General features: G+C 31.5%; 1 protein-coding gene across 4 annotated transcripts in view; it reads left to right on the top strand.

Moving 5' to 3' along the window:
- The window catches only part of Mxd (MAX dimerization protein), a 35,487-nt gene that overhangs the window by 1,237 nt on the left and 12,298 nt on the right, over positions 1-21,952 (top strand). For all 4 annotated transcript variants that reach the window (XM_072903585.1, XM_072903583.1, XM_072903582.1 and 1 more), the window contains exons 2-4: positions 1,800-2,781; positions 4,791-4,884; positions 5,651-5,680. In XM_072903585.1, coding sequence (XP_072759686.1) covers positions 2,727-2,781; positions 4,791-4,884; positions 5,651-5,680 — 179 coding nt within the window. In that variant the 5' untranslated portion in view covers positions 1,800-2,726. The remainder of the gene's footprint in view (positions 1-1,799; positions 2,782-4,790; positions 4,885-5,650; positions 5,681-21,952) is intronic.

The raw sequence follows: 21,952 nt of genomic DNA, 5'->3' as shown, positions 1-21,952 counted from the left end.
AAATTCAGACACAAGGTCATAATTAAATAGATTGAGAAAGAACTATTTTTAATAATAAGAAAAAGACTTGAAAAAAATAGACAAAATATCTAAAACAATAAAATTAAGACACATAAAGTCAAAATGTTTATTCAGATAAAAAAATGTCTTCTTTCTCGGTTTCTTTCTTTTTCTTGACATCTCGTTTTATATCAGAACTTCTGTGAAGATTTTTCTCATTTATGCTATCTTTACAAGTACAAATGTGCATTATTTTTTATATTATGTTTTTTAAATGTATTTTTATGTTTTTTTTTGTACAAAATATAATTAAAATAAACAATTTTTTTGTAAATAAATTTTTTTGTTATGATTTCGCTTAATTTATCTATTATTTATTATACTAAATATATTTTTTGATCGTTAAGTATATAGCTATTCGTGCGTGTTTCATTATATAATGCAGAGAATTGATAAACTTTCTTTTTTCTCTAGTTCTATTTGTGATCACATCATACATAGTATATCTTTTATCGTATAGTATCTTTTTTCTTTAGTACTCTCGAACAAAACACGTTGCGTGATTATTTTTATCTGAAATGGTTTCTTTTTCCGCTTATAATTGTTGGAATGATGTGTAACTAATGTGTGTTAATCACACAATGGAAAAAGTTTACAAAAGGATGAGACGGCTACTGATACACAAATAGGACACTAGTATATAATTCACATTACTTAAATTACAACTGTAGAAATTTTTTTTTAATTTTTAAAACATGATACGTGCGTATTTATTTTTTCCATTTTTGTATTTAATTTTTAACCCGCGAATTATAGTTTCCAATTTTTATCTTTAAATCAAAGGCATATCAAATAGTTTTATGATGTGTGTTTACGAAATATTCCCGTGCACTTTTTTATTGTTTTAAAGATATATAAGTAATAAGGATAAAGACAAAGATAATTATTTTATATATTATATATTTAAATAATTCATAAAGTACATATTGCATAATTAAATGTTTAACAAATTATTGAACATTAAAGAATTTTTAGTAAAAACTTTAATAAAGATAAATTAAAAGAGGTTTAACATTTTTATTATATTTTATTTTTAATAATAGAAAGGTCTTTAATATATTTAATATTTCTTTGGAATATTTAAGTGCTAGGCATATTATACGATTGCATACGCACATATGTATTAAAATGTTTATTTGATTTTGTGTTTTCATCATTGTATAGAATTATGCTGGTAAAATTTTATTTAACTATTAAAAACGTAAATATCCAATAAAAGCTATGTAAAATTTTTGTCTTCCGTATGTTTTTAACTAGCAGGGAATTTCATTTCGAAGCGTGTAATAAATTTTACTTTATCGCTCTTGCTATATTTATCCGTCTATTTCCATCTCTCTCGCTCTCGCTCTGTTTCCGTTTTACTTGCTGTTTATTTTTCTCGCGTTACGCGACCGCGCGTAGGCGTATTCTCTCTTTCATTCCGTCCCCTTTCTTCTTCTTCCGTCTTCTCTCACTCTTTCACTCGCAATCAGCGTGCGATGCTTCGCGTCTGCATGTGTGTATTATGTTACGTGTGTGTGTGTGTGTGTGTGTGCACGCGTACCCGCTTGTGTTTACTTGTGCGTATGCGCTGTTCGTGATCGGCTTCTCTCGGCGGTGTTCGAAGCGCAGTTACCTCACGCGGTACTTTATGGGAGCATTGTGTTGTTGTCGTTAGAGTCGTATACACGAAATCGCGTTCGCGAAAGTGCTGAGCACGTCAACGATGATGATAATCGGTTTTTTCTTGTGTGATTTAGTATAATCGCGGTAAATGTGGTGATATACACGGTGTGGAAGGAGTTGAAACAAGGAGAAAAAGAGAGAGCAAGAGGGGAGAAGTACACTGTGACACCAGGAGGAAGGAATAAAACGATTGGGACAATCACGATCGAAGGGGAAACACATCGGATCATACGGAACGCGGCTTCTGACTTGTTTGGCGATCTGACGGTGCTTGAAACGACGCTGGGGGAACGACGCTACTACAACAAAAGAACATTCGAACATTCGGGAGGAATTTCAAGTGTTGAAAACGTTCAGTGATTGATATTGACAAATTTGATATTATCGGTTGACATTAACGATTGGAGAGAATATTTGGAAGTGTTCAATAACACATTGGAATTTCGTGGAAGTTTATCTTAACCGGAGTGAGATTCAACGACGACTGAGAGGACTCGTCTGGAATATTTACTGATTTCGCGTTCGCGACAGTCGCGAGAAAGGCTGCTCCAGGATCAAACGGGAACAGCAGTGTAGAAGAAGCTTTCTGCGTATTCATCTCGATTCGCCGCCGTCGCCGTCGCCGTCGCTGTCGCCGTTCGCGGATTGCGTACACGTTCCTCGCTCGGTGCGCGTCATCATCGCCGTCGTTCCTCGCTGCTCGTGCGCGTTGGTGCGCGCAGTTACGTGGCCGAAGTTAACCGAAGCGCGGCGGAATCGGCCGAGGCGGCGCGGCACGGCGGCCGAAGACATCACGATTACGTATCTCACCCTCCCCCTTCATTCTCGCCCAGGCGCCCGTCGTACGCGCACGTGCGCGCGCGCGCGGGTGTGTAAGTGGACTGAGTGTGTGCGCGTGTGTGTTTCGTCGCGTGTGTCGGCTCCGGAGCGTGCGGCAGGAGGAGAGGAAGAAAGAGTGAGCGTGAACGGAAGCCGCCAGGATTACGCCAAACCGAGGAAATATGAGCATTGCTGCCCTACTGCAGGCCGCCGAGTACATTGAACGAAGGGAAAGAGGTGAGTGTTCGCGCTTCTTATTTTCTTTCACACGCACATACTCTTTTAATATCTGATTTAATTTAAGTACTTTTCTGCTTACGTGATATAAACATCTTGTGATTATAATCAATTGTATTGTGGATAAATATTCTCTTAAGAATTTATAAAACAAAATATGCAATGTCATAATGGGATTCCTGTTAAGTTATTAAATCATGTAAATGTATAGAAAAAAAAAAACTAAAAATTACTTCATACGCGATAAGTCATGATTCAATTTTATCGTGGTAGATTTAAATTTTTTAGAGAAATATTTAATTATATAAAATAATGTAGTTTTTGTAATATAATATTTTTAAATAAATTTTTGATGTATTATTTTTTATGTAAAAGAAATTGCTATCTAGAGTCAATATGTCAAACACTGTTTTGTTAATTAAAAGTTTAAGCATATCGATAGAAAAATCTTTCAAGAAATTGTCGCTTTTTATTATTAAACTCTGATGTATATTTGCTTTCAAAGTTTATCGCATAACAATTAATCGAATCGCTCTCTGAGAATTTTCATAATTAAATTTAAATGCGGATATTCGGATTTCTCTTAAATATGTGAGACTATAATTTAAATCTTTCAAATAAATTTTTTTTGCAATAAAAGCTTCTATTTAGAATTTGGCCTTTTAAAAAGAAAATACGATTTAAAAATACGTTTCATCTCGCCACGGTTATCTTTGTTTTCGTAGTGGATCGTACGCGGCGCGATGATCTCATTTTATCACTCCACTTATAATGCTGCTGCGTCGCACTTAGAGCCGCGTGCATGCGAGGACGCACGTCGCTTTCCGCGCGCGTGCGCACGCGTGTCCCCTCGTGCGTAGTACGACGTTAGATTTCCGAAAGAGCGATCGAGTCTCATTTGCATATGAATTTCGCAAGTTCCAATTTTATATAACACTCTTGTAACATAAACATGCGCGCATCGTTTATAATGATTAAATATTATATATTGTATTAAAATAATGTATAATTCTTTTAACAAATCGTAAAGCGCGTTTTTATAAAATATTAGCGATTTTTCAAATTATCGTAAGTTTAGATCGGAAAATAAAATCGGAAAATTACTTTATGATCGTATAATCAGACGTGTGTGTGATATTATAAAAACAATTTGTGGAAACGTTTATCTTATAATAAATGCCAAATTATACAGAATTTTAATTAAAATAAGCTATGAATATTTATTACGAATATGTGATTTTTATTGAAATTTTGATGAATGAAAGTAAATCTGAGATGAATCTAAGAAAATACAACCCCCAAAGTTTGGTCTCAATTTATCCGCGATCTTTTTATTTATGGAAATTTATTCTAAAGTATCTATTTTTATCTGATTTAAAGTATCTGTTCGTATCTTAATTTAAAACCTATTTATACAGAACTCTAATTATACAAATATCTTCTGATGCATCTATTTGATACATTTGTTTATTTCAATTTAATTCGATATCTATTTGTACGAAAGTAAACATTACACAACATTTAATACTCGAGCAATATGGGCCTAACTCAATGATACACACTTATTGAATTGAAATAGTTGAGCGTTTGTTTGCTTGAAAAATCACAAAACGAGGCACGATCGTACTTTAATCGGACGTGACTCTCCTGGAACGGTCTAAGAAAATAAAACGTGACTTAATATCGGTGCGTCCGCGTCTTCACTCGCTCTGTAACGAGCTTAACAAGCTTCGAAAGTTACAACTTTCTCATGAGAGTCACGTCGTGGTTTCTCTTATATCAAAATAATTGCATTGTTTTTTTGAAAATACGAAAATATTATTAAGAATTAAATCGTATAATATTGAAAATTTTGAAGCTGAAAAAGATGACATTAGCGAAAAAGAATATTTATTCTCCCATTTAATAAGCTCCGCTTATTTTGATTCCGTAAGGCTCAGGCCATTAATTTTAGCAAACTGTACGTAATTTTGCATTCCACTTATCGATTTATTGCTTTATGATTACAGAAGCTGAACATGGCTATGCTTCAACGATGCCAATACCCGATGATATGCGGACGGTTACAAAGAGGCCAAAGACAAAGAAGTCCCAAGGCAGCAGGTTTGTCTACACAGATATCTTTTTAAAAATGGCATAAAAAATTATTTAAATTTTATAGTTAAAATTACCTTTGCAATTTTTTTTCATTCCATATGTTAATATTTATATTAATTATGTAATATTGATTTTTTTTTACAATAATATAAGTTTTCAAGTGTCTTTTATATTATAAACTGTTTCTACAGTCATATTCATTTTTAAACTATAAAAAGCTATGTTATACAAATTTTTTGTATATTGAATTGTGCACAAATTTTTCAATCTCTTATATTTTTATAAACTTATTGTAATTCGAAAAATTATAAGCACTTTTTAAGAAACGTGATTTTGTAAAAATAGTCTAATATCATTGTAATGTGATAATATAATACTTTATTATAAAGAGACATTTATTTATTTTATAAAATAATTTTATAAATATTTATTTTATAAAATATTAAAATATTATTAAATGACTTCGGAATCTGACACTTCATACGCAATGATTCAAAATATTGCTAATTGGCAGCTAATCGTTTATGATTTATAATAAAATGCAATTACTATTGTTAAATTCTCTCTCTGTTGCTGTAATTTAAAAATTATTTATAGCTACATTTGCAATATGTTTTATCTGATAAATTTCGGCTTTTTCGATTTTGTATCATATTTGTGTTGTATCAACTGGTCTTGATATTACTATTATCGTCAATTTCTGGTCTTATCATAAATCATGTTTTTGCTGCTTTTCAAAAACATAATGAATATTTCTTTTTATTGTTTACAGGACGACGCATAACGAGTTGGAGAAAAATAGGTGAGTGTTTTACAGATAATAAATTAATTGTTAAAGTGTTATACTAACAATAAGTTAACATATAATTATAACTTACAACTTTTACGAGTTATAATTTATTATTTTGTACTTTTTTACTCGCATATTATTATGAAGGGAATTTAAATTTTTAGAAAGAAAATTTCTCTTTTTATTATCTATATGAATTAGTGAACTAATTGATAACCGTTATTAACCGTTATAAACCGTTAACATAAACTATATTTATAAATATCTTTTCTTTTTAGACGTAAATTTAAATATTAAAAATAAGTAATGTGATATCTATTAAGAATTATAGATATAATAAATGTTGGAGAAAGAGAGAGAGAGAGAGAGCATGCTCATATAAATTTATTTTATAAATTAAATTTGTGCAAATTAGTGTAAATATATATTTATAAATTCATAATTTATAGAAGCAAACTTGTTATGCATCAATATCAAAATGTATCAAAGATAAATCAGAATAAGATTATCACAAATTATCCGAGAAAAATAATTTAGAGTAATTGAAGAATATTGAAATAAAATCTGCATTTTAAATACAAATATTTAAAATTATAAAACATTAAAATATTTAAAATACAACAATATTGTAATATTCTTAAATTAATTTTTTTGAAAATAAAAAAGTAAATGTGTTAGTAGAGATTAATACAACTTGTATTGGAAAAAGATAAAGTGGAAAGGCGTAAAAAAATTGCAAAACATTAAATTTTCAACATAGTGTTATAATTCGAAGCCAGAAATGAGAAAATATGCGTAATATGCGTAATGTAACGCAAATATAAGGTGTAATAGAACAAGCGGGTTTTCATATCGGCCGTTTCTGTGTCATGCTACCCTTTGTGTAACTTCTTTTGCTCCCCTTATCCCTCTCCCCATCACGATCACTATTCGCACATGGGCTGCTTGGATATAAAAAAAATCGATAGTCCGCCTGCGACTATCTCGCTTTCTCTTTTATTCTCTAGAGCTAGAACATCTCTTCTACCCCCTCTTTTTCTCTTTTTATGCATCTGGCTGACTAACGAGAATTTTGACCTTTTTTTCTCCAAATATTTATAGTCTATTTTTCAACAATGAGACAATTTAAGAAATTTTCGAGATGTGGATAATATGCGAGTACAAGATGAATATATGTATAAATTGCTCTGTGTCAATTACGTGTTAACTTTTGTGATTTATTTTCTTTATAATAATATGAATTTTTCTATATATGGAATTTACATTTGGAACTGTTCTTGCAAGGTTATATTCGATTTTAAACTGATAAATATTGATAACATTGTATGGAATTATTTTTAATATTTTTATAAATTAAGTTGAAAATATTTAAAGAGAAACAGACTTACTTTTATATTATAAAAGAATCGCGATATACAATGTAAAATGTTACGAAATTATTTATTTTCTTTTAAGGATGTTACATAAAATTGCAATTGCAATTTCAGAATTTAACATTTTATAATAATTTTATATTTAGAAATAATAGGCTGTAGACAAATATCTGGAGACAAGCAAATATTTTTAAATATTATATATTTTTTTTTTAAGTAACTGTTTATAAGAACTTATAGAATCATTTATTTTTGTTTCTTTTTAAAAAAGTTACATTTCTTGATTAATATTGTTTACGCGTCTATCTATACTAATAAGCTGGTGTAAATAATGCGTAAGTACGCATTACGTGTGACAAATGTAGCGTGCATAGAAGCCGATGACACACTGTCCTAAATTTGGCGCATGTTGTGCGGCGGAAATAAATTGACGGCGAGTTTTGTGTGTACGCGCGCGTAAAGTTTAGACATCATGTCTATCACGCGTTAAAATTACGATTAAAATTGAATTACGATTGATGATTGTTCGATTATACTCTGATTGATGAGCAATTGCCTTTGATATCTTGTTTTGCATTTCTCAGGCTCTTTTTTTTCCATTTTTCTTAGCTGCCTACATTGGTTTCTGAAAATTTTACATGTATAGTGTTACTATATTCAAATTTCTTTACTTTTACTTAATGTTTATCTTATCTCGTGATTATTACTCTTAATTAAAAATTGGCGGTCCATTGATCGAAAATTAAGAAAATACGATATAAAATTGCATACCATATGTATATACACAGCACGTTCACAAAAGATATACACATACAGAAAGGATTGAAGCTTAAAAGAATTAAAATAACAATTGCATAAACTTATCGAATTTGTATTTATTACATATTATTAAATACAAAAATTTATTAATTTTTATTTGATAATAATGAATGATAAAATTAAAGATAGAATTTTGTTATCTATCGAAATTAGCAAACAGAAGTGATAATGAATCGCTTGATTGCAAGTTATTTATGTGAGTCATTATGCAAAATCGTGAGATTTTCCCGAATATAGAGAGAGGAGATATCACACAGGTCAGCCCGAAAACGAAAACTCAACAAATGGTTACGCCAGCGCGAGTGAAAATGGCGTTCGCGAACGGCGCCTCAGGACAGATTCCTGGTCCATTTGAAATGCATTGAATTTTTAAGTGCCATCCTTTGTGCCGCCGCTATGAGATAGCCAACTTCCGGTTCGGATCCTCACTCTTTGACCTTCCGTTGATTTTTCATAATTTTGACTTGAACCTTTCTCGACTGACTAAAAGTTACGCTTTTATGATTTTAATAAACTTTTTGTTTTAATTAATTTAGTTAATTAATTAATATTTAAATAATTCAAATTGATAAATTTTTACATTTAATAATGTAATAATAATTACATATTCGATAAGTTTGTTAAATTATATATATAAAACTACTAATAAAAAATTGTAGGACAAACAACTTTACTATTATTAATATAATTATTAATTAAATTATTAAACTATGTAATTTAAAACAATTAAAATTAGAAATCAATTTATTATAAAGCATTGAACACTTATAGATTTTACAAATTTTATATCTAATAGCATTTTGTATTTTACTTTCGACATTTTTTGATTACAATATTAATCAGAAATTATTATGATTAAAAAGCAAAAATTACAGAGTTGAATCAAATCTGAAAACAAGTGATAAAATAAACCTGTATTACTTTACGTAACGGGATAATCATTTAATGGGATGAGAGAGTGTTAATTAAAATAATCGATACGTAAATAAGCGGGCCGATTATTTGAAGAAATTCTATCGTATCGACTTCTCAAATTATTGGAGAGCAAAGGTCGATAAATGTTTGTGTTATTTACTTGCAGTATCGTTGCATTCAAAGAATTGAAAAAAAAACTGATCAAAAAAATTGAATTAACGAGGCTGCTAATTTAATTAGTTTTTAAATCATAAATAGACATTTTGTCTAGTGTTTTTGGGACAAAATATTGTGTCAGAAATTAAACTGATATTTAGGGAAACGAGCGGTAAAAGAGGCACAAGGCTATGGAAGCAGAATAATTTAAATGATCAAAATATTGATATGCGTGCGCGGATGTACATTATATTCTTCGCAAGATGTACAGGGCAGAATGCAGACTGACTTCGGGGTCAAGGACGACTCGGCGGAGCGTGCACCCTGTGTACCTCCTTTCATTCTCTAACGTTGGGGAGATGTGCCCGATGTTGTTTAGAGCATCGACCGACCTTGGTTAGAGGCGTCACATATTTGATCGTTGTATGTGGAGTATCAGACTATGAAAGTTTCGGTTTTATGTATGTTCTGGTAAAGTGAACTTATTCTGAAACTCGTGTATTAAAATTACATAAAAGCAACACGATTCTTTTTTTATAAAAATATGCTCTTCAGTTTTTTTTGCAACTTTTGAAATTACAATACATTTAGAAAATTAGTGTAATAATGCTCCATCTAAAACTTCTAAAATTAGATATGAAAAAACTTGTAAAATAAATTATAATTTTAGAGGAGCTATTTATAAGAGAGAGAGAGAGAGAGAAAATAAGAGAGAAATTAATATTATTTTATAAAATTTAATATCCAGTCTACAAAGCTGAAGGTATTTTCTTGATTTTTAATCTCCTTTTCCATTTTAAACTTGCTATTTTAATTGAAATGTAATTATAAAAATAACATTTTAGTCTGGGAAACGTAAAAAAGGTTATTTAATTTTTTCATTAACATATATTTTTTATGTACATATATTTGCATTGTATTTGCGTTTTATCGTATTTACACACATATATATGTATGTTGTTTCTTTGGAAACTCTTGAGACATTATAAACTGATACTCTCACAAAAGTTGTTTACTCAATTAGTACAGCTGTGAAGTGCAAGAAAAATAGGGAGGGTGGAAATGTTTCGTGCACTTTCCGCGTAAGGAACGATGCGAGCATTAGGGCCCCACGGACCCTTCGCTCGTCTCGACGCGGCTCTCCGCGGTTCACCATTGCCACTTTGAAGCTCGTTCACCTTGAGCTCTCTTGAACAGTGATTCTCATTCGTGCTTACTCATTCTCGTTCATATTTCATATAATCGTAGCACTATAATTATGCAAATAAATATTCGGTAGATTTCCTAAAACTGGATTTGGAACGTTAGACTTTGTTGATTGAGAGTTACGTAAATTTGAAATTTGACTATGATCGGTTACGGACACTCGGATGTTGATAGCTGTTTCTACTTATTATTAAAGAATTATAGGATTAGATATTATAAACACTTTGGCCTGTATGCTGAGCTCACATTTATCGCTAAATGTGTTTCTAAATGTATATAAACATATTTAAAAGAGCACATTTAATGATAAATGTGAACTCGGAATACAGGCCTTTAACTCTATAAACGTAGTTGTAAAGATATTTCCGCGAGAAAAAAAACGTATTATGTGATTCAAATCAAATTGATGAACTGATTATCTGACGCAACTTTTTTATTTTTAAAATTAAAAATTTTATACATCCATTAGGAGTTAATACAGAGACATTTTTATTTTTTTAATATTATAAGTGAAATATGGTCACGAAACGTAAAAACATTAAGATTGAAATTGATTTTAATATAAAATTGAGAAGTGTCCACACACATGTGCTTTTCTTTGTCATTATCGAATAAAACTTTGCTGACCATTCCGCTGAAATCATTCGTTTGGTTTTTATATTTGTATGACATAATGTCAGTATCGTATCCGAACCGGTTGTAAGCGGATATGCGAGACGAGGACGGGTGTGTGGTGTACGCGTTTTTAATTACACATTTTTTTATTTCATTCCGACACCCTTTTATAATACTTGGGGATTGAAGAGATCGTTTTCCGTCACGACTGGAAAGTTCTCGTGTCACGTTGAATTAATCGTCAAGTATTAAAAGTACATTTACAGATATTCCAAATACTATATATTTTTTCTTTACATTTAAATTCATACAGTAATACAGAGGCTCCCTTTTTTTAGATTTAGAAGAATCGTGCCATTATAACGTAATTTATTAGAAGATTTTATTTTAAACTTTAGAACATTTTATGAACTTTCGCAAATACATTGTTTTATATGCAATGATCCAATATATTATTTTAAATTCTTAATTAAATGTTCTTATTATTTTATTTATTTATTGTTATTTTCTCAATTTCAATAAGCAGCGTTAATAGGAAAAAGAAAGAGAAGAGAGAGAGAGAGAGAGAGAGAGTAGACAATTGTCTCTGACAAAGATAATTGATTCTTGGGAATAAGACAATTATTGCAGCAATAATGCAGTATTCAGGTGCATACCTGTTGGACGCGAATAGATCGAAGAGAATAGAGGCGAAGGAGTAAAGAAAGGAAGTAGAGAGAGACTATGAAAACAGAAGGAGGCACGTTTCTATGCTGACTAGTTTCCCGTAATTTTCGAAGGATCCAGGTTATATTGACGGTTTGCACGGTGATTAGGAGATTTGTGGTTGAATGGAAGGGAGGGTAGAAAGGAAGGCATTGTCGAAATGGGAGGACATAACAGCATGGCGTTAATTACGCGTTAAGAGTCTCCAATTACAGATCGCATCAAATCTCTCTTAGAAATACAATTAATCCATGATCGAATTGACAAAGTATTCCGGACAGAAATCTTTTGGCTTTTACATATAAATTTTTTATTATTAATTTCTGAAATGGATTTTTCTTTAATAAAATTGAATAAATTAATAACTTATCTCGTATAAATTTTTTAATATATTTTTAACAAATCAATTTCTTTAACAAAAGTTGACATTTCTTAAATCATAAACATTTAAATTTATGCAAATTATGTATCAAAATGAAAAATAATATAGCACAATTCTAATGAGAAATATATAATAAAATATATATATAATAAACATTCTTTAATTTTGTATAGACGTTAATAGAGAATTCTGTAAAATTAAAGTTTAGTTATAAAGAATAAAGTTATGTAATGTTATAATTGCTATACAGAATGATTATTTAATTTTTATAGTTTCTTTGAAAAAGAAATTGATACTATGAATTTATCAGAGATTTTCATTAATTTTAAAAATTTGTTGCCATTGATAACTTGTAGTTTAATAATTTTGTATTTTATACTTAATATTTATATTAATTTTACATTTTAATTACTTGAATTATTATACGTGCGGATTACTTCAACAATAGTTTACGTTCAATATTCATAAGGTTTTAAATAATTTTTCTGTTGAATATTTATTATGATCCTAAAATAATTTTATATGCATTTATTATTGTTTACCGGCGAGTTTTATCTCATGCCAATTTCTTGTTTTGACTATCGTCATTTCGAAATCGCTGAATATAAAATAAACTGTAAACAATATTTTTATTAGCTTGATTTTCGAAACAAACAAACATGACAAGGTATCGTTTTTACTAGTCATCATCAAGAGATGCGATATTTTGGTACAATTATCATATAATTCAACTCTTATCATCGATACGGTGAATTCGATAAACGAGTCGTGCTTCTAAACTGTGATTTCAAGGTGGAGGTCGTCCGAATTGCACGATTCCAGAATAGAGTTTCTCATAGTGGTTCTCTGCACGAGAGCCAATCCGATCGATCTCTCTTCCATTTCCACCCGGAAGTGAGGACGCGATGAAGGGAAATCGAACATTCCCTCGTCGCATATACGGGATGTTCCGCGAAACAATCAATGAACTTTTCGAACATATTTGGCGAACCATTCAAAACCTTATTACGGATTTATTTCTGTCCGCTAAAAAAGATACTGCAAGAGCTACATACAATAAAATAATAACTTTTTAATTTTATATTTAAGTTTTTATTGCACACTGGTTTTTTTCCTCTTTTTGAAGAACAATTAAATTTTTGTTTCATTGAGAGAAATTTACAGAGAGAGTTGTGTGAAATAATACTTTTCTACAGATTACCAAATAATCCAGCATTAAATAGTTATATTATAGCCGTGGTAATCGAATCATGTGACTCACTTCGCATTTTTTATGACAAGTGACAAGTCGCAGGTGAACGATTCGAATCGGCTCGTGCGAGAGGTGCGAGTCGAGTCAGCGAAAGCTTGCGCAATACCTGACCTATTGTGCTCGTTAAGGACATTCGGGATCAGCTATTGGATAAGACTCCTTTCCACCTTATCCTCCATCTCGTCTTTATCATCCCGCTTTCCTACTCCTTGCCGCGATGTGAACGACATCGTCCTCGGGGATATACCCCTATCGGGAGCTGAAAGGGATTGGACCTTCAGGAAGGAAACCTAACTTCCAGCCGTGCTGAAGGACCTCCACCTAATTCTATGGGACAGAAGTCTCAGGATTTAGAGCGGAGGTGCACTTTGGGGATTCCTCCCTTCCATCCTCTCCCGTTCTCCTGTTCGCTTCCTTAACGATCAAGTGGATCCTGCGAAGCCAGCAGGAACGTCGGGATCATCGTCTTGTCCACAGATTCGCCTTAGAAACGGGTTCTTATGAAAGAAATTCAAGGGAAATTGAGGAGTAACACGTTCACGCGGCTACGATGTGAATTGCATTCTCAAGTAACAACTTCTTGGTAATGATTTTGTAGAAGTTCTAAGAAATTTTTCGGTAATACATTGCTTGAAATAATTCGGAATTATTACTTCAAAGTATCTACGAATTTAATTAACATTGACATACTGTTTAAACATGTTTTAATTTTTTTTGCGAAATGCGTACAATCTTCCAGGTTATAATAAATTTATGGAAAATTAGAATCGTACAATTTTTAAGTTAAATATTACATTAAAATCTAAATTTTATTGAATATTTTCATATATTTAACAGTGAAAAAAAATGTAAAATTTCTTTGTTACTTCTGATATAGACAAAGTCGCGGGTTTTTTTACTTCCTTTCGTCTTCTTTTTGTTATTTGATGTGAATTCTCAGCGTTCGAGATGACGATTGATTTCTTTCTTTTTTTCTCCTCCTCGATTGTACAGGTCGTATCTAGGAAAGATTGCGTTCAATAGATCGTGCCAACTGGTATCCGGAGCGTAGTGTCGGTTTCTACTACTTTTTCTTTTTTCCTTTTCCTCTCCTTTTTGTAAAATCGTGTAGTACGTCGTAACCTTTCATGACACCTTTCTTCTTTTCTCTTTGTTCTCTGATTTTTACGATGTCCGTAAAATTATTAAACGGAATTTTTCTCTCGAAAACTACAGGATCAATAAATATTTTTAAAAATTTTATTTTTTCGTCGATTATAATCTGATTTATTGGGCACGTTGTGTGTTCATATTTGAAAGCGATTTTCCAAAGACCTAAATGTGAAACTCGGACAAGTCTCTAACAAAGTTCTATGTTGTTGGACGTAGCCCAACGTGATGTGTATACCGTGCCATTGCAATTGCGTCGTCGAGTACATCGAACCCGCGCAGGTGAAAGTGAACTAAAGCGGTATTCTCGCACATTCGTTTGTTAGACGATCGGTTCCTCGATTTGTAAAATCGTCGGTAATCCAAAGAAACCGCGCGCTGTCGATGAGACAAAATCGCTCGTTCTCATCATCGATGCTATTTCTACATCGTATTATTCTGCATATCAAAATTTGCATTAGAATAATGTAACTTTATGTAATACTGAATTTACATTTGAAATTCGATTTTTATCATGAAGTTTAAAATAACATTCTGTCTTCAATGACAATAAAATTTACAAATTGAGATAATAAAATGTTTTGAAACCATATTATAGTATAATCAATTTTTTTATTATAATGTAATATATATATATAATGTTTATTATATTATTTCTAAAAATAAAAAGATGATTTTGTGGCACATTCCGCGGGAATTTTTTTGAAATTATACAGTGGAGAGAGGAAAGAGGGAGGAAAGGGCGAAAGAATCGAAATGCTCATCGTCGTGCTTTTTCAACTGCAACGAATATTGCATTCGACCTGGATCGACCTATAGACACGCTACACGCGATTATCGGAGTCTGGCTAACGGTCGGACGTGCTCTAGCAAGTAACTGTATCGTTCTAGAAAACAGCATAGTACGTGCTCGGTGAGAGGTTAACTTGGGTTATTTGTGTTCATCCAGAAGCAGCATATACGCGCACAGAGAAAAAGAAGGGAAAATATTTAAAAAATTGTTTATTGAATATTGATATAACGATGCAACAATAATAACAATGTTCATATAAACATATATTGTTCTTTGTAAATTTAGTCTTTTTTTATAAAAAGACTGAAGCTTTTTATAAAATGACTAAATTTACGTGAAAAACTTGCGAAATATTTATATAACACAATACCTATCTTCGTAATTTTTATAGCTCTACAATTTTCTGTTTTGAATATTAATATTAGATGCTATGTTTAATAAATAAAAAAAATAGGAGACGTTAAGAAAGGAATTAAAAAGAAACACGTAGTCATTATTGTATCTATAATGTCGGATAATATTCGTGAGGTTCTAATCGTTTCAGCGTGTAATTCGTAATCGTAACTCGTGACAGTCGTGCACTTTTGTCCCTCTTACTTGACCTGACCCAAGCCACGAACGAAGTCAAGAAAATTGTTCGTGGATATACATGTATAAATGATTATTTGGTATCAGCCATACTTTATTTATTGAACTTTTCAGTATGATTTTATTATGATATGTATATGTTTTATTTTTGAGATATTTAACAACATATTATATTAAGATAAAGCATTAAAAGAGAGTTTATTTTATTCTAAAAAGTGCAGCAAAAACAATCGATATTTTTTTATATTTTACAAAAAGTAATAGCAAAATAGCTAACAGTTTGTAATGAGTGTACTAACATAAGTACGAATAAATGACGATGTACATGTAAATTTGAGAAACACTTATGTGTGTGTATGTGAATTTTTCGCGATGCACAATATTCATATTAGCATATGTTTAAGATTTTTTTCTTTTTAACAAATTGAAAAAGTTTTTTTTTACATACAAAAAATATTTAATTCAAAGATGACAGATAATCTTTATTAATAGATATTATTTTGAACTATAATTTTGTTTTCGATTTTTTTTATCGATAGAAAGCATTTAATAGTTTTGATATATTCTATATTTATTTACATTATTATCTTTATTTCAATTTCTATCTATATTTTTTTCGTATTATAAGAACAGAAATATCTCTAATCCAGAATAGGAATATGAGAATAGATACGTTGGCAGGGTGGGGGGTGGGGAAAGCTTTACGTTCGAGTCATGCATTGAATAAGTCATGAAGGATCTTGGTGATAAGCGATTTTATCATTCGGCGAGAAACCGTGCGACTGCGCAATGAGAACAAAGTAAATGAATGTTGTGTATTGCAAAGTTTACATACAAACAAAAAAAAGTATTTTTTAGAATTTACATCTCCCGTATTTAGCGCTCATTACAAACTGTTGAACTTTTATTTTTGAAAAATATCATTGACAGCTTTGGTTATACTCTCTTGTTTACACTTTCTACGTTTAGAATAAAATAAGTGTATTATAAAAGCGTATAAAAATGTGCTGTAAAAGTACGCGAGATAAGTATGCTGTAAAAGCCAAAGAGTTGAACTATATTGAGCTGAATATAATATCGCTGGGAAAGATAAGACGGCCGCGAATTTTTCCTGCTCGCTGGCTCTTCGATGAACCTCAAACGAGACTTTGAGGCGCGATGAAAGTTTTATGGAAGAAGTATGAGAACGAAGTAAGAGGAGGAGGAGCCGCGAGACTCCAAATTTTACGATCAACAAAGTCTTACTCTCGCATCCGAGAAAAGCGAAACGACTTGTCAGCCAATGCTTAGCTTTTCTCGATTCAAAAAGTCTTCGAGAAGCAGACTTGAAAGAGAAGAAGTGCTTTGAGTGACATGAATGAAGAATTGCGTTTTATTCATAAATCGAGTTGAAAATATAAAACTAGCATAAACAGAAAATGTTTATTAGGAAAATATGGCAGAAAAATTTATTACAATCATATTTTGAATTGCATTATAATGCAAGCTTTTATATATAGCGAAGAAGCTAAAGAAAAAAAAGTAGAGAGATAGACAGAGCGAAGCTAATAGATGCAAAAGGAAGAGAAGGGGCAAAAGAGAAATAAGCGAAGCGGCCGGTGAAGAGTACGAAGAGAAATAGCCGACACAATCACGTGCGGGTTCGAGAGGTCAAGATCAAGTTGCCGAGAGAGATGCGATCTGGAACCCGCGAATACAGAGAGAAAAGGGGAGGTGCGACGAGAGAGCGTGGGAGAAAGGAGGAGAATAACGCGCTCTTCTGTACCATCGACTTTAAAAATAAGATGGCAATCGGCCAATGCTCCTATTTGATTATACACGATTTTTTTACCATTTTTTTTTTCTCTTTTCTTTTGCCTCGTAGACATAAGAACGCGATGCTGCACGGACAAGAATAGTTAATTTTGCGCAGTTTTAATCAATTGTAAATTTAATAGGCATAACATTTAACGCTATACACTGATTTTACGGTTACAATATAATTACACTATAATTGTACATGGCCCTTTAAAAAAAAGAATGAGAAAGAGAAGTAATAAAAAAAAAAACTATGTTCTTTCAATATCGAAGAAGATGCGTTTATCTCTAAAACCCTTTAGCTATACAGGCTACATGGCTAGATAGTCAGGGATCGCTACTCCAAATTGGGAAGTCTTAATGAAAGCACGTGCGGACTTGCCTTTGTCGTTCACTAAAGATTTCGACACAGTAGACGCAGCTTAATTAAGCGAAACCAGTATTACATACAGTCCTGTCCGTATTGCGTTTACACGTGCCAGTGAATACCCACATGAGTGCACGTTCAACTGTAACGGGTGTCTTAAATATAATTGTAGTTATAATAGAGTTATATTTAGATTTTGCATATTAATATACATTTTTTCATGTTATTGTATACATTTTTTAACATGGATTTTATATCTTCGATTTTAATACGATCTATCATTACGATTTATCATTCTTCTTCTTCTTGCATTTCTATAAATGTTCTGCATTTGAAAAATTAAGCCTACTATTGTATAAGATTTATCAAGAGATTTACTTTAGACATTTTAAAACATTATTTAAAAAATTTTAATTTATTTCAAAATATGACGCAAACAATTTGCTTTATTTATTGTTAATAGATTTTCTATACATTGTATTCAAATGCTGGAAAAATTGCTATGATTTTACGTGATAAATTAAAAATTAAGCTGCGAGGATATTGCGATGCAGAAATTCAAATTATTTATTCGTTATATGAACATCTGTTTTACATGGCATCTCGAATGGTCAAGTTTATTATAATTCTGCGCGATTAACTGTGAGTCAAAGATGAGTGGAAGATGAGGAAAGATCTCGCGAAAAGAAGCTTACGGAGATCCCAGGCAAAGTTCGACTTTAAATGGAATCCCGTTTTGAGAAGCCTGCATACAGTTTAATTAAGCCAGACCCATTTCGCTTGTGTCTACAAACGGTATTTTGCAGTAATGCCTCCACCATATATCTCTCTCACTCTCTTTCTCTCTTCCTCTCTTCCTCTCACGTTCTGTTCAACCTCTCTATAGAGCGGGTGCCAGTTGAAGGAAGTCCAAGTTCGCCAAAGTCTCCACTTTCGAGTGTCCGTCCTAATGAATTGCTAAACTATCCCGAATCGACCCTCAAACGAAAGCTCATCTTGCTTGAACGGTTACTCCGCTTTGTACTCTGTTTACTGTTCGATTAATCAAGAATATTAATTTCGACGAAAATGAGATAGTTTGCAAAAAATTGATAAAATTTGATCAAGTCAATAGTTAATAAAAAAAAAAAAAAAAAACGATTAGAAATAAATGATTGATATTAATTTCAATGGAGAAGAGAAAATTGGAATTAAGAAAATTTAGCTTTAATCCATTTAAGAAGCAATGCAGAATAATTAATTTTTTTAGTTACAATTTAGTCTTTGTACACTTATATATAAAACTTTATTATTTTTTCAAATTCAATTATGAATAAAGTCAAGATATTATATTTCGAGAGGGATTATATTTCAATTACTTTCTTATTCAAGGAATTCTTGGTATCAATATTGTTATTATTTTATATCTTTAATTATTTTATTTTGTATAGTATTTCACATCTCATTTTATTCAAATTATTGAATATGTTCGATATTTGTTTAAGGTATCTTATGGTAAAGCTATTAATTTGTTTTTGGTCGAAATTTTCTATAAATATTTTTTATAAGTGCAAGTGTAACAAGTAGCTATTTTTTCTACTGCTATAATTTTATAATTGCTTGCTAATGTGTGAGAGGCACAATAATAATAAATAAATTTTCTGGAGTGAATTAAAGATTAATTAAAATCCAATAATATGCAATGAATTATAATTTGATTACTAATTGTTGGTAGAATAATAAATATGCTGATTACTCTAGGATTCTTAGAATAATAAACCTTTTTACAGTTTAATGTAATGTCGCAATAAATAATATTACGTAGGAATATATAACCGTTATCTCACACATACACACATGGCATTATTAGTACAATTATGGAATTTTAGCATTAATAATTAATTGTGTAGAAGATTAATGAAATACAAATAAAAGTAGAAAAGGAGGGCAGAGATAAAGAGGCAAAAAGAGTGAAAGACCAAGGACGAATGACGAATATGCAACAGAGGGATGCAGCAATGTGGTGGGGTAGACGCAGAAGAAGGGAGAAGATATTGGAGCGGGGGTAGAAATAAAATTACGAGGCTGTTTACAGGAGGCTGTTAAAGCGATCTAACTCATGGCCGGCCATTGCTCCCGCCAGGCTTGGCTACGCACTTGCGACGTTATTCACACTTTGTACAGGTCGCCTCAAATGTAATTTTAGTTTTACATCTGACGAATCAAGAATAGTTGCTTAATTATTATTATATAAATCGTCGATTTATTAAGAAAAAAAAAACAACGTTACATTTGTTTCACGATCGTAAAATACGAAAGCAAACATAGCTCGATGATTTCTTCAAATTGAAGAGTAGGACGAATGGAAGAGGGGGAGAGTGTATTATAGACGCTTCAGGATCCTCGTCCAGCGACTTGCAAGCGAATTAATACTCGACTGTTACTTCGCTCGCTCACGTTGCACCCCAAGGCATTCTGCCCTTTGAGGGCAATTCCCCCTTCCCCCCCTGATCCGCATTCCCGCCTTCCTAACCACGTCTTTGCCGAAGTAAACTCAACGACTCCAACGCGGGAATTCCGTGCGAAGTATTTATTCATCAGCGTACCCCTGGTACGTTGAACATAGCTGTTACAAGAATTTCATAATGCCGCTGTCACGCGCTGTGCCATTGATTGAAGGATCACCTTTTCCCTTTACCTTTCCCCTCTCTCCCGCTCCTCATTAATTTCCTGCCACTGCAAAAATGTTGCCAGTGATTAGGAATGATGAGGAAGCTTCTGTAGTATCCTGCGATTTACGATAGATTTATGCAAGAAGATATTGGTTTTCAGCAACATTTTCATTTAACAGGTTCTGTAATTTATAGAATAAAAGTGGACACACAAAAGTTATGGAAGATTTTTGGCTTAAAATTTATCTTTAATTATCTGTTAATTGAAAAACTACATAATATTCTTTTGTGTGTCATTTATTATTAGATAAGCGTGTATTATATGATTGGCCTTAATATTCTCTATAAAGAAAGTAATTCACGTCTTGAAGAAGCCGTAGTGAGAAGATATTCGACGTTTCTGAGACACCTTGTGTAGTATATCGAGTATATATGTATGTCGAGTACATATCTAGACAGAGACATAGACATAAGGACACGTGGATAGAAATGCGTCTACTTACGCTTGAAACACGTCCACTTCACGACTTGCAGGGTATAATACCGTTTGATGACGTCATTAAGCCAGAGTTGGCTTATTGTTTCTCGTAAAATGTACGTGCAAACGCGCCGTCTCTCTCTATCTTCGGACGGTTTTCTCATTGTTAATTAAACTTTGTCCATACATGTCATCGACATCCTTCTTAACAACATACTCATCATGACAATTTATTTTCAAAAATATAATAATTATTTGAAGAATTTTTACATTTTTTAAAAGATATTACAAAATTTTACACGGTTATGTAATTGTTATTAAAATAGGATTGTAAAAATGATTAATCATTTTAAGAATATTAAGATAGTTTTAACAATCAGATTCACAGAATCCTTTAAGTATTAAATTATATTGATGCTCTAAAATTTTATTATATATTTGTCAAATAAAAATAAGTCAGCATTGAATCTTTTAATATACATTTTCTATTGTGAAAGATATTTTTAAAAAAGCTGAGGTTACATTAATTTTATTAATAATTTATTACATTAATATAATTATTTATTTGCAGAAAATATAGAAAAACAAGTCAAGTGATTTTTTAAATATAATTTAATATTATGAACGTCTGGAAAATAATATCAGTTTTTTATTTTCTTCTCATTATTTAATTCTAATTTTTTTCTATTTTTTTTTCTTTTTTTTTTTGTGTGAGTTTATCTTAATTTGAAACTTCCGCTCTCTCGTTCTTCCATCGTTGCGGTCTCTATTTTCTAGGATAGTTATAAACCGATCATATTTATAATTAAACGTAATTTAACGCACGCAACATGCACGTATCTTTATGAAAGTGCCGCCGAAAGTAGACATCATTTCGCACTGATTAAAACATTGTTCTAAGACAAACTTTTTAACGTCTTGTATTGTAATTTTTAAGAATGATTGACAATAGGAGAGGACGTTCATGAAAGTGTTATCTAATTTTATTATGTATTGTATTAGTATTGATAATTTTTAATAGTGATAATATTACAATTA

Source organism: Anoplolepis gracilipes, chromosome 12 (genome assembly GCF_047496725.1).
Source record: "Anoplolepis gracilipes chromosome 12, ASM4749672v1, whole genome shotgun sequence".
Classification (NCBI taxonomy): Eukaryota; Metazoa; Arthropoda; class Insecta; order Hymenoptera; family Formicidae; genus Anoplolepis; species Anoplolepis gracilipes.
Note: the sequence above shows the minus strand (reverse complement) of the source record. Positions and strands in the feature narration are given on the sequence as shown.